The sequence below is a fragment of the Coregonus clupeaformis genome, unplaced genomic scaffold (genome assembly GCF_020615455.1).
Source record: "Coregonus clupeaformis isolate EN_2021a unplaced genomic scaffold, ASM2061545v1 scaf0264, whole genome shotgun sequence".
Taxonomy (NCBI): Eukaryota; Metazoa; Chordata; class Actinopteri; order Salmoniformes; family Salmonidae; genus Coregonus; species Coregonus clupeaformis.
This window is the reverse complement of record NW_025533719.1, coordinates 91819-110448: the sequence shown is the minus strand read 5'-3', so window position 1 is coordinate 110448 and position 18630 is coordinate 91819. Positions and strand designations below refer to the sequence as shown.

General features: G+C 45.9%; 1 protein-coding gene across 1 annotated transcript; it reads left to right on the top strand.

The window, feature by feature from the left end:
* The first annotated feature begins 508 nt into the window (after positions 1-508).
* On the top strand, positions 509-13360 carry rab43 (RAB43, member RAS oncogene family). Its single transcript, XM_041892865.2, has 3 exons — positions 509-825; positions 8489-8672; positions 12051-13360. Exons 1-3 carry the CDS (start codon positions 631-633, stop codon positions 12302-12304), a joined length of 633 nt encoding a protein of 210 aa, XP_041748799.1. The 5' UTR covers positions 509-630; the 3' UTR covers positions 12305-13360.
* Positions 13361-18630: the final 5270 nt, after the last annotated feature.

Here is an 18630-nt window from a genome sequence, read left to right as displayed (position 1 = left end):
TAAATCAAATTGTCATCTATAGGCCTAATGTTAACATAACAACATCACATGTCCAATAGCACAAAATGCGTGACACAATAATGATTGTGTTGGATTAGGGTTTTCATAGTTAGAATTATTGTTGAATAAAACTCCAAACATGTCCAATTACTTATTTCATTTCATTTATTTCATTTACGTCATTTAGCAGACGCTCTTATCCAGAGCGACTTACAAATATATTTTAAATGCTTAAATGCTTTTTAATTATTTTAAAACATCTAGATTGGCATTATTCTAGATTGCATTATAATATTATTTGACACAAATCTTGTGCCATTTGCATAGATTGTATTTTACAATTGTAAATTGTTTGAATGCGTAGCGAATAAAGCTGTTATTAGGACCGGGTTTGTAGTTCTAGCGACGGTCCTTCACGGTGTTTGGACTCTGATCTGTTCCATTGAAACATTCAGGCGCGGTTGAAGGATACCTAAAACTGTACTTTTGCCTTCCGCGTTGGCGCCGACTTTTCTCCACGTCAGTTTTGCTTTCTAAACAGATAATATTCTAGCCTTGTTATAGAACACTCATGCAACGTCGACGGTAACTTTGCAGTTATCAAAGAAACAGCTACCAGTCGCAGCGACAATGTCATTAACGTTACTGGAGACGGATGACAGCTATGACTTTGTTTTTAAAATAGTTTTAGTGGGAGATGTAGGTGTTGGCAAAACTTGTGTGGTTCAACGGTTCAAGACTGGCAATTTCATGGAAAGACAAGGAAATACCATCGGAGTGGACTTTACCATGAAGACAATGGATATTCAAGGGAAGAGAGTGAAGGTTAGTAGCTATAGATAATAATAATAATAATAATAATAATAATAATAATAATAATAATAATAATAATAATAATATGCCATTTAGGAGACTATAGATAAAGTAGCCTGATGTGAATTGGTGAATTGCCATAGCATAGCCTAGCCTAGGTGACTGTTTCCCAAAGTCAACAATAGACAGTGGCGTGTATTCATGGATGCCGAGGGAAGCCAGGCTTCCCCAAAAAATGGACCCCCCATAATTTCCATTCAATTCGCAAGAGGCTGAATGTAGTCTATCTCACCGGAGAAAGCAACCGACCGAGCGAAACAGTGCCCCTGTGTCTCTGTGTGTGTAGGCCATCTATCTGATGCTGTGTGACATTATTGCCGCCCGTAGCATTGAATCTAAGGGAAGCCAGCGAGCATTTGCAATAGGGTCCAGCTGCGACGTCATCCCTCAGGGGCTCTATACTGCCACCTACTCACTATATATACAACAGTATGTGGACACCCCTTCAAATTAGTTGATTTGGCTATTTCAGCCACACCCGTTGCTGATCGGTGTATAAAATCGAGCACACAGCCATGCAATCTCCATAGACAAACATTGGCAGTAAAGTGGCCTTACTGAATAGCTCAGTGACTTTCAACGTGTTAGGCCCCTTAGTTCCAATGGAGATAAATCTTAACGCTACAGCATACAATGACATTCTAGACAATTCTGTGCTTCCAACTTTGTGGCAACAGTTTGGGGAAGGCCCTTTCCTGCTTCAGCATGACAATGCCCACATGCACAAAGCGAGGTCCATACAGAAATGGTTTGTCATGATCGGTGTGGAAGAACTTGACTGGCCTGCACAGAGCCCTGACCTCAACCCCATCGAACACCTTTGGGATGAATTGGAACGCCGACTGCGAGCCAGGCCTAATCGCCCAACATCAGTGCCCGACCTCACTAATGCTCTTGTGGCTGAATGGAAGCAAGTCCCCGCAGCAATGTTCCAACATCTAGTGGAAAGCCGTCCCAGAAGAGTGGAGGCTGTTATAGCAGCAAAGGGGGGGACCAACTCCATATTAATGCCCATGATTTTGGAATTAGATGTTCTACAAGTAGGTGTCCACATACTTTTGGTCATGTAGTGTATGTCATCTCTCAGTGCAGTGCATCTCTCAGGAAAAGTGGGTGTTTCGAAAGGAGAGGGCGTGTCGAAAGGAGAGGGCGTGTCGAAAGGAACCATATAAGGAGAAGTGGGCGTTTTGAAAGGAACCATATTTATTTTTTATTTTTATTTTACCTTTATTTAACTAGGCAAGTCAGTTAAGAACAAATTCTTATTTACAATGACGGCTTACACTTGATAAAAAAATTATAAAATAATAGCCAATCAGCGTTGAGCTCAACTGTGAATGGTCCTGGTGCACCAAAAAAAAGGTCAAAGGGAAGACAGTTTGGATTTACCGTCGCTTCTATCAAATCGCATCGAGATCATAGGTTATTGACAGAAACAACTTGAATTGTTGCATCTTGTTGTGCTGTTGTCCTCTGGTGGCTAGCTAGCTAAAATTGGCCCTTTCCTAAATTAGCCATGGATGGAGACAGGGATTTGGACTGGTGGTTTTACTTAATTCTCCTTCCTGGCCAGTGATTATAAAGGCGATTCTGATCCAACCATTAATTCATACATTGTGCCCCTGGCCTGAGAGGATGGAAGTTCAATATGTAGCTAGATGTAGAAGGCTAATGTTAACTAGCTGACGTTGCCCATGAAAGGAAGTTAGGCTAGCGAGCAAGCATTTTAGCCAGGTAGCCTAGGACAACAAAAAAATAAAAGTGTGTACTGTATGACAGAGTGACAGACCGTTTCATCAACATGATGGCGTTTCTCTACCAGTAGGGTGAGTCAACATGTTTCTTTCTACTTGCAAGCACACAGACGCACACTCACACACAGAAATCAGAAACATGGACAGCCACATCATATTTAGCTTACTTTGATTGGACTAAATTGTTTTAGGTATCTTTTGGTTGTCCCTGTATTAGACTAAGCAGAGGTGATTTGATGATGTTGAAATGGAGCTGGAATAGTGGAGGCAGCTCCTGGTTTCTTTGAGACTTGCATTAACCTAACTCTCCGTCCAAGTTCTCCCACTAAAAAGATGAGAGAGGCCTGTAATTTTCATCATAGGTACACGATTGGTGGCTGACTAAATACATTTTTTCCCCACTGTATGTATTTGTTCCCTCCTGGCTTGGCTTCCCCTGGCAATAGGCTACTGTACTGGAGGATATTGGAAATGTCATGACAGGGTTGTTGTTGTTCTCTGCTCCTGTCATGTATGTAAACAAGCACAGCATAAACGTAAGGCTGCTGTAACATGTCAATCTTTCAGTGTGTCAGTCAGCGTGTCTACTGACGTGATATTCCACCTTGTCAATCTAACAACATTTACCATGCCTAGTAGTCTACCTACCAGAAGGCAGAGAGCGAGCAAACCTCTCCCTTGTCTGATAATATCACTGTATTGAATGAAAATCAGGACAAACATGTCATATAGTAGGATATATATATATATATATATATATATATATATATATACTGCTCAAAAAAATTAAGGAAACACTAAAATAACACATCCTAGATCTGAATGAATGAAATAATCTTATTAAATACTTTTTTCTTTACGTGCTGACAACAAAATCACACAAAAATTATCAATGGAAATCAAATTTATCAACCCATGGAGGTCTGGATTTGGAGTCACCCTCAAAATTAAAGTGGAAAACCACACTACAGGCTGATCCAACTTTGATGTAATGTCCTTAAAACAAGTCAAAATGAGGCTCAGTAGTGTGTGTGGCCTCCACGTGCCTGTATGACCTCCCTACAATGCCTGGACATGCTCCTGATGAGGTGGCGGATGGTCTCCTGAGGGATCTCCTCCCAGACCTGGGCTAAAGCATCTGCCAACTCCTGGACAGTCTGTGGTGCAACGTGGCGTTGGTGGATGGAGCGAGACATGATGTCCCAGATGTGCTCAATTGGATTCAGGTCTGGGGAACGGGCGGCGCCAGTCCATAGCATCAATGCCTTCCTCTTGCAGGAACTGCTGACACACTCCAGCCACATGAGGTCTAGCATTGTCTTGCATTAGGAGGAACCCAGGGCCAACCGCACCAGCATATGGTCTCACAAGGGGTCTGAGGATCTCATCTCGGTACCTAATGGCAGTCAGGCTACCTCTGGCGAGCACATGGAGGGCTGTGCGGCCCCCCAAAGAAATGCCACCCCACACCATGACTGACCCACCGCCAAACCGGTCATGCTGGAGGATGTTGCAGGCAGCAGAACGTTCTCCACGGCGTCTCCAGACTCTGTCACGTGCTCAGTGTGAACCTGCTTTCATCTGTGAAGAGCACAGGGCGCCAGTGGCGAATTTGCCAATCTTGGTGTTCTCTGGCAAATGCCAAACGTCCTGCACGGTGTTGGGCTGTAAGCACAATCCCCACCTGTGGACGTCGGGCCCTCATACCACCCTCATGGAGTCTGTTTCTGACCGTTTGAGCAGACACATGCACATTTGTGGCCTGCTGGAGGTCATTTTGCAGGGCTCTGGCAGTGCTCCTCCTGCTCCTCCTTGCACAAAGGCGGATGTAGCGGTCCTGCTGCTGGGTTGTTGCCCTCCTCCACGTCTCCTGAAGTACTGGCCTGTCTCCTGGTAGCGCCTCCATGCTCTGGACACTACGCTGACAGACACAGCAAACCTTGCCACAGCGCGCATTGATGTGCCATCCTGGATGAGCTGCACTACCTGAGCCACTTGTGTGGGTTCTAGACTCTGTCTCATGCTACCACTAGAGTGAAAGCACCGCCAGCATTCAAAAGTGACCAAAACATCAGCCAGGAAGCATAGGAACTGAGAAGTGGTCTGTGGTCACCACCTGCAGAACCACTTCTTTATTGGGGGTGTCTTGCTAACTGCCTATAATTTCCACCTGTTGTCTATTCCATTTGCACAACAGCATGTGAAATGTATTGTCAATCAGTGTTGCTTCCTAAGTGGACAGTGTGATTGACTTGGAGTTACATTGTGTTGTTTAAGTGTTCCCTTAATTTTTTTGAGCAGTGTGTATCCTGAACACAGGTGAACATATGGGAGGTTATCAGTCCTATGATGTTTAACAATGTGTCGTGATGTGACTTTAATGTATGACGGTTATTTATCCAATCACCCAACTTCCTTTAATGTATGACGGTTATTTATCCAATCACCCAACTTCCTTTAATGTATGACGGTTATTTATCCAATCACCCAACTTCCTTTAATGTCTGACGGTTATTTATCCAATCACCCAACTTCCTTTAATGTATGACGGTTATTTATCCAATCACCCAACTTCCTTTAATGTATGACGGTTATTTATCCAATCACCCAACTTTGTTTAATTGTCACTGTTAAATTAATCATGTAACAATTAACTCATTATGATTTTAGGACACCACGGAATAAGTTGTTTAACGAGTTACCATCTCCTGAATTAAACTCTTAGAAGACATATGTTATATATATCGATAAGTCACTTATTAAATAATTCCCTCTTATCAGTCTCATTCTGAACGTCACATAATCCTTGAACCATAAGAACCCTAACCTTATTGATGAATCAGCAATACACAAATTGGCTTATTTATTTATTTACTAACTAACTAGCTTTTATGAAGGAGCACAGTTAGAAAGATATGGCATATAGAAGCAAACCGGATGGACATCATGAAAATTATCGGAGAGGTTGAGAGTAGAAGTAGTTCAGGAGAAAAAAACAAACAAAATTATAATTATTGTAAAATTGACTGTGTCCATAAAATGTATATAGTATGTATAAGCTGGAAGTAGAGGCCTAGGCGTTGTTGTTCACTAGTTTACTCCAATTAGGGAAGGGGTGGTGGGGTTGGAAAGTAATAGGGGATTTTTTTTTTTTTTTATGATGTGTGTGTGTGTGTGTGTATGTGTATATATATATATATATATATATATATATATATATATAACAAACAAACATGGGGGATTGGAAGTGATGCAGACAATTACATTGATGGAAGTTACAATCTATCTGCAATATTAAGCTGATCTTAATATTAAATAAACAAACTAAATAATAACACAATACAAACACACACAGGTTATTGATTACTAACATAATACAATGACAACAGGTCCCTAGTGGACTGGGCTAACAATAGCATGAATGCTTGGGTAGAAGGAGGGTCAGAGTGGAAGGGAGAGACAGAGATTCAAACTATCGTGGTTACTTTGGAAACTACGCTACAGTAATCATAATACTTATGCACCCTAATAACGCTCATTCGGATTAGAAATGCAACATGTATTTACGTGTTGCTGTCCTCGGTAGTTGGGTTGATGATGTAGGACTCTGGTTTGCCCACCAGAGATCCCAATGTCCTTGGTAGAGTTTCTGGTCGTAGTAGTGGTTAGAATGGATACCTCAGATGTACCAGCGGTTGTCGGAGAGGGATTGTCCTTCCCAACTCGTGTCTTTAGTGAAAGTTCTCTAGACGACTATACATGCCAGCTGCAGACTGAGATGATAAGGTCTAGTACATAGTTTCCTTCTTCACCTCGTGTAGAGGTTGAGAGTTTCAGAGTTTCTCCATTTTAAACGTGTGGACTAACGTCTCACATTTTCTGGTCTTTCTGGTCTTTCTGGTCTTGTAGAAATTCAACAATTTTGTAACGTTTAGCTCACGCTTCATATCTGCTGGTCTGAGGTGAATTTCGAGGCTTTTTATGCCCTCTGGGTAAAAGGGGCATTCCATCATGTTTGTGCTCATCTTGGCGTGGCCACTGACTGAGAATAAATCTATATGGAAAAACAATCATCTCATCTAGAATGCTAAAATCACATTGTTGTTTCACAAAATTATTGTTATACTTAATCATTCGTTTTATACAACAATTAGATGGGCTCCCGAGTTGCGCAGCGGTCTAAGGCACTGCATCTCAGTGCTTGAGGCGTCACTACAGACCCCCTGGTTCGATTCCAGGCTGTATCACAACCGGCCGTGATTGGGAGACCCATAGGGCGGCGCACAATTGGCCCAGCGTCGTCCGGGTTTGGCCGGTGTAGGCCGTCATTGTAAATAATAATTTGTTCTAAACTGACTTGCCTAGTTAAATAAAGGTAAAAAATAATAAAAATAATAACTGGAAAGTGTACCCCCCCAGAGATACAGTTATGTTGTTCCACCGTCTTTAATGACATCACAACATGTCACAACAGGTAACTGTCAGTTAACTGTGGGATAACTCTGCGATAACCCTGGGTTTGGGTTAGGGATAACTCTGTGAAATAACCCTGGGTTTGGGTTAGGGTTAACTCTGGGTTTGGGTTAGGGATAACTCTGTGAAATAACCCTGGGTTTGGGTTAGGGATAACTCTGTGAAATAACCCTGGGTTTGGGTTAGGGTTAACTCTGGGTTTGGGTTAGGGATAACTCTGTGAGATAACCCTGGGTTTGGGTTAGGGATAACTCTGTGAAATAACCCTGGGTTTGGGTTAGGGTTAACTCTGTGAGATAACCCTGGGTTTGGGTTAGGGTTAACTCTGTGAGATAATCCTGGGTTAGGGTTAACTCTGTGAGATAACCCTGGGTTAGGGTTAACTCTGTGAGATAATACTGGGTTTGGGTTAGGGATAACCCTGGGTTTGGGTTAGGGATAACTCTGTGAAATAACCCTGGGTTTGGGTTAGGGTTAACTCTGTGAGATAACCCTGGGTTTGGGTTAGGGATAACCCTGGGTTTGGGTTAGGGATAACTCTGTGAAATAACCCTGGGTTTGGGTTAGGGTTAACTCTGTGAGATAACCCTGGGTTTGGGTTAGGGTTAACGCTGTGCGATAACCCTGGGTTAGGGTTAACTCTGTGAGATAACCCTGGGTTTGGGTTAACTCTGTGAGATAACCCTGGGTTTGGGTTAACTCTGTGAGATAACCCTGGGTTTGGGTTAACTCTGTGAGATAACCCTGGGTTTGGGTTAACTCTGTGAGATAACCCTGGGTTAGGGTTAACTCTGTGAGATAACCCTGGGTTAGGGGTTAACTCTGTGAGATAACCCTGGGTTAGGGTTAACTCTGTGAGATAACCCTGGGTTAGGTTAACTCTGTGAGATAACCCTGGGTTAGGGTTAACTCTGTGAGATAACCCTGGGTTAGGGTTAACTCTGTGAGATAACCCTGGGTTAGGGGTTAACTCTGTGAGATAACCCTGGGTTAGGGTTAACTCTGTGAGATAACCCTGGGTTAGGGTTAACTCTGTGAGATAACCCTGGGTTAGGGTTAACTCTGTGAGATAACCCTGGGTTAGGGTTAACTCTGTGAGATAACCCTGGGTTAGGGGTTAACTCTGTGAGATAACCCTGGGTTAGGTTAACTCTGTGAGATAACCCTGGGTTAGGGGTTAACTCTGTGAGATAACCCTGGGTTAGGGTTAACTCTGTGAGATAACCCTGGGTTAGGGTTAACTCTGTGAGATAACCCTGGGTTAGGGTTAACTCTGTGAGATAACCCTGGGTTAGGGTTAACTCTGTGAGATAACCCTGGGTTAGGGTTAACTCTGTGAGATAACCCTGGGTTAGGGTTAACTCTGTGTTGTGTGTGTGGTTGTCCAGCTGCAGATCTGGGACACGGCGGGCCAGGAACGTTTCAGGACGATCACCCAGAGTTATTACCGCAGCACCAACGGAGCCGTCATTGCCTATGACATCACTAAGAGAGGAACCTTCATGGCCGTGCCCAAGTGGATGGAGGACGTTAAGAAATACGGAGGGTCAAACATTGTACCCCTGCTCATCGGTTAGTTATTAGGGTCACAACCTGCTCATCGGTTAGTTATTAGTTAGTTACTAGGGTCACAACCTGCTCATCGGTTGGTTATGTTTAGAATAAGGGTTAGGGTAAGGGTTAAGTTTAGGGTTAGAGCTAGGGTTAGGGTTAGTATATAGGTAGTTGAAATGTTACTGACTGGCCCCTATGGACTGACTGGCCCCTATGGACTGACTGACTGGCCCCTATGGACTGACTGACTGGCTGACTGACTGGCCCCTATGGACTGACTGACTGGCTGACTGACTGGCCCCTATGGACTGACTGACTGGCTGACTGACTGGCCCCTATGGACTGACTGACTGGCTGACTGACTGGCCCCTATGGACTGACTGACTGGCTGACTGACTGGCCCCTATGGACTGACTGACTGGCTGACTGACTGGCCCCTATGGACTGACTGACTGGCCCCTATGGACTGACTGACTGGCTGACTGACTGGCCCCTATGGACTGACTGGCTGACTGACGTACTGGCCCCTATGGACTGACTGGCTGACTGACGTACTGGCCCCTATGGACTGACTGGCCCCTATGGACTGACTGACTGGCCCCTATGGACTGACTGACTGGCTGACTGACTGGCCCCTATGGACTGACTGACTGGCCCCTATGGACTGACTGACTGGCTGACTGACTAGCCCCTATGGACTGACTGACTGACTGACTGGCTGACTGACTGGCCCCTATGGACTGACTGACTGGCTGACGTACTGGCCCCTATGGACTGACTGACTGGCCCCTATGTGCTGACTGGCTGACTGACGTACTGGCCCCTATGGACTGACTGGCTGACTGACGTACTGGCCCCTATGGACTGACTGACTGGCCCCTATGTGCTGACTGGCTGACTGATGTACTGGCCCCTATGTGCTGACGTACTGGCCCCTATGTGCTGACTGGCTGACTGACTGGCCCCTATGGACTGACTGGCTGACTGACGTACTGGCCCCTATGGACTGACTGACTGGCTGACGTACTGGCCCCTATGGACTGACTGACGTACTGGCCCCTATGGACGGACTGACTGACTGACTGACATACTGGCCCCTATGGACTGACTGACTGACTGACTGACTGGCCCCTATGGACTGACTGACTGGCTGACTGACTGGCCCCTATGGACTGACTGACTGGCTGACGTACTGGCCCCTATGGACTGACTGGCTGACTGACGTACTGGCCCCTATGGGCTGACTGACATACTGGCCCCTATGTGCTGACTGGCTGACTGACTGGCCCCTATGGACTGACTGGCTGACTGACGCACTGGCCCCTATGGACTGACTGGCTGACTGACGCACTGGCCCCGATGTGCTGACGTACTGGCCCCTATGGACTGACTGGCTGACTGACGTACTGGCCCCTATGGACTGACTGGCTGACTGACGTACTGGCCCCTATGTGCTGACGTACTGGCCCCTATGGACTGACTGGCTGACTGGCGTACTGGCCCCTATGGACTGACTGGCTGACTGACGCACTGGCCCCTATGTGCTGACTGGCTGACTGATGTACTGGCCCCTATGTGCTGACGCACTGGCCCCTATGTGCTGACTGGCTGACTGACTGGCCCCTATGGACTGACTGGCTGACTGACGTACTGGCCCCTATGGACTGACTGACTGGCTGACGTACTGGCCCCTATGGACTGACTGACGTACTGGCCCCTATGGACTGACTGACTGACTGACGTACTGGCCCCTATGGACTGACTGACTGACTGACTGGCCCCTATGGACTGACTGACTGGCTGACTGACTGGCCCCTATGGACTGACTGACTGGCTGACGTACTGGCCCCTATGGACTGACTGGCTGACTGACGTACTGGCCCCTATGGGCTGACTGACATACTGGCCCCTATGTGCTGACTGGCTGACTGACTGGCCCTATGGACTGACTGGCTGACTGACGCACTGGCCCCTATGGACTGACTGGCTGACTGACGCACTGGCCCGATGTGCTGACGTACTGGCCCCTATGGACTGACTGGCTGACTGACGTACTGGCCCCTATGGACTGACTGGCTGACTGACGTACTGGCCCCTATGTGCTGACGTACTGGCCCCTATGGACTGACTGGCTGACTGACGTACTGGCCCCTATGGACTGACTTGCTGACTGACGCACTGGCCCCTATGTGCTGACTGGCTGACTGACGCACTGGCCCCTATGGACTGACTGGCTGACTGACGTACTGGCCCCTATGTGCTGACGTACTGGCCCCTATGTGCTGACGTACTGGCCCCTATGGACTGACTGGCTGACTGACGTACTGGCCCCTATGGACTGACTGGCTGACTGACGTACTGCCCCCTATGTGCTGACGTACTGGCCCCTATGGACTGACTGACTGGCTGACGTACTGGCCCCTATGGACTGACTGGCTGACTGACGTACTGGCCCCTATGGGCTGACTGACGTACTGGCCCCTATGTGCTGACTGGCTGACTGACTGGCCCCTATGGACTGACTGGCTGACTGACGTACTGGCCCCTATGGACTGACTGGCTGACTGACGCACTGGCCCCTATGTGCTGACTGGCTGACTGACGCACTGGCCCCTATGGACTGACTGGCTGACTGACGTACTGGCCCCTATGGACTGACTGGCTGACTGACGCACTGGCCCCTATGTGCTGACTGGCTGACTGACGCACTGGCCCCTATGGACTGACTGGCTGACTGACGCACTGGCCCCTATGGACTGACTGGCTGACTGACGCACTGGCCCCTATGGACTGACTGGCTGATTGACGTACTGGCCCCTATGTGCTGACTGGCTGACTGACGCACTGGCCCCTATGTGCTGACGCACTGGCCCCTATGTGCTGACTGGCTGACTGACGCACTGGCCCCTATGGACTGACTGGCTGACTGACGTACTGGCCCCTATGTGCTGACGTACTGGCCCCTATGGACTGACTGACTGATTGACTGACTCTGCAACAGCTAATGGGAATCCTAATAAAATATAAAAAATACAAAATACCCCATTGTGTCCTCACCACCTCTCCTCTTCCCCCCTCACTCCTCCTCCCCTCTCCCCTCCTCCCCTCTCCCCTCCCCTCTACCTGTCCTCCTCTCCTCCTCCCCTCCTCTCTCCTCCTCTCATCTCCCCTCACCACCTCTCCTCTTCCCCCCTCACTCCTCCTCCCCTCTCCCCTCCCCTCTACCTGTCTTCCTCTCCCCTCCCCTCTACCTGTCCTCCTCTCCTCCTCCCCTCTCTCCTCCTCCCCTCTCTCCTCCTCCCCCTCCCCTCCCCTCCTCCCCTCTCTCCTCCTCTCCCCTCCCCTCCCCTCCTCTTCTCACCTCTCTTCCTCTCCTCTGTCCTCCTCTTTCCTCAGGGAATAAGTCTGACCTGGTGGATCAGCGTGAGGTGTCGTTAGAAGATGCCCAGACCATGGCCCACCAGCTGGAGTTCCTGACGGCCATCGAGACGTCGGCTAAAGACGCCTCCAATGTGGACGAGGCCTTTAACAAGATGGCCGCCGAGCTCATCCTGCGCCACGGGGGACCCATGTTCAACGAGAACGTCACGGAAAGCTTCAAACTCAACAGCAAAGACATGGGCGGAGAGGGCTGGCGCTGTGGCTGCTGATAGGAGGTTGAGAGAGGACTGTACATGTTGATAATTCAACAGTTTTGCACCAGCTGGGACTGCGGATAGTGACCAACAGGTTGTGTTGTGAAGAACATTATATTTGTTTTATTCTGTTTCAGGGACCAGTTGAGATACTTTTTGATGTAGCAATACCTGTCTTATATTGGGGGGGGGGATGTTAAATCTATCACTTCATACGGTGTGGCTGCCTGGCAGGCACAGATGATTATTGAACCAGACTTAAATGTCACTGCGGAAAAAAGAAAAATGTTTAAGAAGGTCTGCAGACAGAGAGTGGTTCCGATCACACAGCGTCTCTGGGCCTTTTAGAAGGAAGGACTCCATGTTGTTGTTGTTCAGGCTGTGGAAGGGGAAGGGCCTTGTTCTGTATGTGGAAGGGCCTTGTTCTGTATGTGGAAGGGCCTTGTTCTGTATGTGGAAGGGCCTTGTTCTGTATGGGGAAGGGCCTTGTTCTGTATGTGGAAGGGCCTTGTTCTGTATGTGGAAGGGCCTTGTTCTGTATGTGGAAGGGCCTTGTTCTGTATGTGGAAGGGCCTTGTTCTGTATGTGGAAGGGCCTTGTTCTGTATGTGGAAGGGCCTTGTTCTGTATGTGGAAGGGCCTTGTTCTGTATGTGGAAGGGCCTTGTTCTGTATGTGGAAGGGCCTTGTTCTGTATGTGGAAGGGCCTTGGTCTTGTTCTGTAAACAGTATTACAGTGTAGGAGCTGTATAAACCTGCTCAGCAAGGTGACCATTTTTAGCCAAGTCATGACCGTAGTGATGATGTTTTTATGGGGAGGACAGAGTACATACACGTACCATAGGCTTTGATATTTTTGCACAGTGATTATTGTTAGAAATTGTCCTGCCATGTTTAAAGTTGTGCGGTATGTCAAGGAGAGGTGCATGGTGTGCCTAGTGTTGCATATCTGAGTGTAATCTTGATTCTGAATGCTTGTTGAACCTTGACGCAATAACAGTCTCATCCTGTGAAGACTACAGGAGCATACAGTGCATTGGGAAAGTATTCAGACCCCTTGACTTTTTCCACATTTTGTTACGTTACAGCCTTATTCTAAAATTGATGAAATAAAAAATGTTCCTCAATCTACACACAATACCCCAGAATGACAAAGCAAAAACAGGTTTTTAGAAATATTTGCAAATACCTTATTTACATAAATATTCAGACCCTTTGCTATGTCACTCGAAATGAACCCTAACCCTAACCCATCCTGTTCCATTGATCATTCTTGAGATGTTTCTACAACTTGATTGGAGTCCACCTGTGGTAAATTCAATTGATTGGACATGATTTGGAAAGGCACACACCTGTCTATATAATGTCCCACAGTTGACAGTGCATGTCAGAGCAAAAACCAAGCCATGAGGTCAAAGGAATTGTCCGTAGAGCTCCGAGACATGATTTTGTCGAGGCACAGATCTGGGGAAGGGTACCAAAAAATGTCTGCAGCGTTGAAGGTCCCCAAGAACACAGTGGCCTCCATCATTCTTAAATGGAAGCTGTTTGGAACCACAAAGACTCTTCCTAGAGCTGGCCGCCCGGCCAAACTGAGCAATCGGGGGAGAAGGGCCTTGGTCAGGGAGGTGACCAAGAACCCGATGGTCACTCTGACAGACCTCCAGAGTTCCTGTGTGGAGATGGGAGAACCTTCCAGAAGGACAACCATCTCTGCAGAGCGGCCAGACGGCACCTAAAGGACTCTCAGAACACGAGAAACAAGACTCTCTGATCTGATGAAAACAAGATTGAACTCTTTGGCCTGAATGCCAAGCGTCACGTCTGAAGGAAACCTGGCACCATCCCTACGGTGAAGCATGGTGGTGGCAGCAGACCTGAAAATAGCTGTGCAGCGACGCTCCCCATCCATCCTGGCAGAGCTTGAGAGGATCTGCAGAGAAGAATGGGAGAAACTCCCCAAATACAGGTGTGCCAAGCTTGTAGCGTCATACCCAAGAAGACTTGAGGCTGTAATCGCTGCCAAAGGTGTTTCAACAAAGTACTAAGTAAAGGGTCTGAATACTTATGTAAATTGAATATTTACTTTTTTTTTTTTAATATATACGTTTGAAACATTTTCTAAAAACCTGTTTTTGCTTTGTCATTATGGGGTATTGGGTGTAGATTTGATGAGGGGGAAACAACAATGTAATCCATGTTAGAATAAGGCTGTAACGTAACAAAATGTGGAAAAAGTCAAGGGGTCTGAATACTTTCCGAATGCACTGTATATGTTGTACTGGGGGAAGGTTAGGTTGTTTTATATCTGTCAGGCTTGTAGGTGGAACGCAAGGGTTGTGAATCAACTTTCTCTATAGTACCTTTTATGGGACTGTACATTCTGAAGGAGTTCAATGGATTTCGATCACACCTGTCAAATACCTTTTTGAAATGTGCAAGTTAAAGTATATATCCAGTTTTATAATACAAAATCAATTTCAGGAACGTATGCCACATTTAATAACTTGCTTGAAATGGTATCTGAAACATTGTTATTTTGATACTGTTAGTATGCCTGTCGACGTGAACATACTGTATATGGATGTAGTGGAAGGGTCATGATGGAAGATATGGTGAAGAGATGACTGATATTCTAGATTGGACCGGATCCGGAAACAGAACCGGGTCTAGTTGGTATCTATGTCCGTTAGCCGCTGCATCAGCTACTCTTCCTGGGGTCCAGATGAAACATTATATAATACATCGTACAGAACATTATTAGTCAAGGACTGAAATACATACATTTAAAACATCACACATAGCCTACATATCAGTACATACACACACTATATAGGTCTAATACATAGTCCAGTGTATATTACAATACCAGATATATCAAATGGCTGTGTCTCTTCAGTCCCCTTTGTGCAGTCAGGTGTTATTTTATCTGGTTTTTTAACTGGTTTTATTGCTAGCTTGAGTTACCTGGGGTGGCAGAGAGCTCCATGTAGTCATGGCTCTATTTAATACTGCTAGCTTGAGTTACCTGGGGTGGCAGAGAGCTCCATGTAGTCATGGCTCTATTTAATACTGCTAGCTTGAGTTACCTGGGGTGGCAGAGAGCTCCATGTAGTCATGGCTCTATTTAATACTGCTAGCTTGAGTTACCTGGGGTGGCAGAGAGCTCCATGTAGTCATGGCTCTATTTAATATTGCTAGCTTGAGTTACCTGGGGTGGCAGAGAGCTCCATGTAGTCATGGCTCTATTTAATACTGCTAGCTTGAGTTACCTGGGGTGGCAGAGAGCTCCATGTAGTCATGGCTCTATTTAATACTGCTAGCTTGAGTTACCTGGGGTGGCAGAGAGCTCCATGTAGTCATGGCTCTATTTAATACTGCTAGCTGGAGTTACCTGGGGTGGCAGAGAGCTCCATGTAGTTATGGCTCTATTTAATACTGCTAGCTGGAGTTACCTGGGGTGGCAGAGAGCTCCATGTAGTCATGGCTCTATTTAATATTGCTAGCTTGAGTTACCTAGGGTGGCAGAGAGCTCCATGTAGTCATGGCTCTATTTAATACTGCTAGCTGGAGTTACCTGGGGTGGCAGAGAGCTCCATGTAGTCATGGCTCTATTTAATACTGCTAGCTGGAGTTACCTGGGGTGGCAGAGAGTTCCATGTAGTCATGGTTCTATTTAATACTGCTAGCTTGAGTTACCTGGGGTGGCAGAGAGCTCCATGTAGTCATGGCTCTATTTAATACTGCTAGCTTGAGTTACCTGGGGTGGCAGAGAGCTCCATGTAGTCATGGTTCTATTTAATACTGCTAGCTGGAGTTACCTGGGGTGGCAGAGAGCTCCATGTAGTCATGGCTCTATTTAATACTGCTAGCTGGAGTTACCTGGGGTGGCAGAGAGCTCCATGTAGTCATGGCTCTATTTAATACTGCTAGCTGGAGTTACCTGGGGTGGCAGAGAGGTCCATGTAGTCATGGCTCTATTTAATACTGCTAGCTGGAGTTACCTGGGGTGGCAGAGAGCTCCATGTAGTCATGGCTCTATTTAATACTGCTAGCTGGAGTTACCTGGGGTGGCAGAGAGCTCCATGTAGTCATGGCTCTATTTAATACTGCTAGCTGGAGTTACCTGGGGTGGCAGAGAGCTCCATGTAGTCATGGTTCTATTTAATACTGCTAGCTGGAGTTACCTGGGGTGGCAGAGAGCTCCATGTAGTCATGGCTCTATTTAATACTGCTAGCTGGAGTTACCTGGGGTGGCAGAGAGCTCCATGTAGTCATGGTTCTATTTAATACTGCTAGCTTGAGTTACCTGGGGTGGCAGAGAGCTCCATGTAGTCATGGCTCTATTTAATACTGCTAGCTGGAGTTACCTGGGGTGGCAGAGAGCTCCATGTAGTCATGGCTCTATTTAATACTGCTAGCTGGAGTTACCTGGGGTGGCAGAGAGCTCCATGTAGTCATGGCTCTATTTAATACTGCTAGCTTGAGTTACCTGGGGTGGCAGAGAGCTCCATGTAGTCATGGCTCTATTTAATACTGCTAGCTGGAGTTACCTGGGGTGGCAGAGAGGTCCATGTAGTCATGGCTCTATTTAATACTGCTAGCTGGAGTTACCTGGGGTGGCAGAGAGCTCCATGTAGTCATGGCTCTATTTAATACTTTCCCAACATCTGTTCTAAACTTGGGGACTATGAAGAGACCTCTGGTTGCATGTCTTGTGTTGTACCGATGAGTGTCCGAACTGTGTGCCAACTGCTTGAACAGACGGTTTGGTACCTTCAACACATCAATACCCCGCACAAAGACCAATAGTGATGCAGTCAAGCTCTCCTCAACTTTGAGCCAGGAGAGACTGACATGCATGTTACTGACACTTTCCCTCCGTTTACATCGAAGTGTGATACATGCTGCTTTGTTCTGGACCAACTGCAATTTAGCTATGTCCTTAATAATAATAATAATAATTATTATTAGCTATGTCCTTCTTTGATGCACATGACCACAGTACAGACTGTCGGGTCCCAAAAAAAACTATCAGGAATTCAGTCGGAATTTGACTCCTGGTATCATATGAACACACATAAGACATGGCATAATGTGTAGAATTGCAGGAAATTAACTTTAAAACTGCTAATTTTTCTCTCTGCCAACAATTGGGTTTTTTTTAACCGTTTTTGGTCGCATGGGTTGTTGTGAGGTAGGGGTTTTGCTAAGTCGATAAATGACCATTTCAATCCGGACCTTTGCCACCTAGGAAATTTGCGTGACCGGACCTTCTCAAATAGTATTTGAGAAGCCCTGTTCTAGATGAACAGAGGGCTTTTCTCTGTTATGGAGTTGTGGAGAGAGATATGATGACAGGAGAGCAACTACAGCATTGAATCATAACGTGTAACTATTCAGTTATTCCACGTCTTTATATGAGGGTGATGTCATCAGTGAATGTTTGTTTTTGATCTTTGTATTATGAGATATGCTGAACATGATCTGTTCATATTGAATTAAATGTCATTTTCTTTGGTTTGAGGGTTGAAGTACTAATGGTGGACTCGTGAGGGGAAACCAGTTCAGGTTATTTGTCTTTTATTAACAACAGCAAATTAGATAAATATTGTAAATCTTAACTTGTTAATAAGATAGATATCATAGCCTATACATACAGTGACGTCACCTCTGGCCCTGTTTATACCTGCTGCTAACACGTCCTTCGTCCGGATCTTGCCTGTTTACACTTATAAGATCTGACCAAAATCAGTTCACAATGCGTTTTTTAATCGTCTACACCTGTCTCAAAATGTGGACACAATAAGAATGTGGACAAGATCAGGACAAAGGACGGAAATTAGAACCAGGTATAAACGTGGCTGATGTGCCATTATCACAGTATCTGTCTTCAATTAAGTTACAATATCTGTAATCCATATAAATACCTTGACATTTCTTACATTTGTTAACTTAACGTTTTATACATGGAAAAGATTATTACATATTGACAATTCATACAATGAAATAAAGTAATATACATGCATACATTGCAGATCCTATGAGATGCAAACATATGTACTTAGTTTAAGTATAAAATATATTTCAGCTTATTTACAAGTTAAGGCACTATAAAACAAAACCATACCACAATGATTGGATGGTATCACTGATTGGATGGTATCACTGATTGGATGTATCACTGATTGGATGGTATCACTGATTGGATGGTATCACTGATTGGATGTATCACTGCACGTACAGGACAGGATAGTTCTAGAACACTATGCTTTAGTTTCTGATGGCATGACCTGACATGAATAGTCCATATGAAACCATTATCTGACCTGACATAGATAGT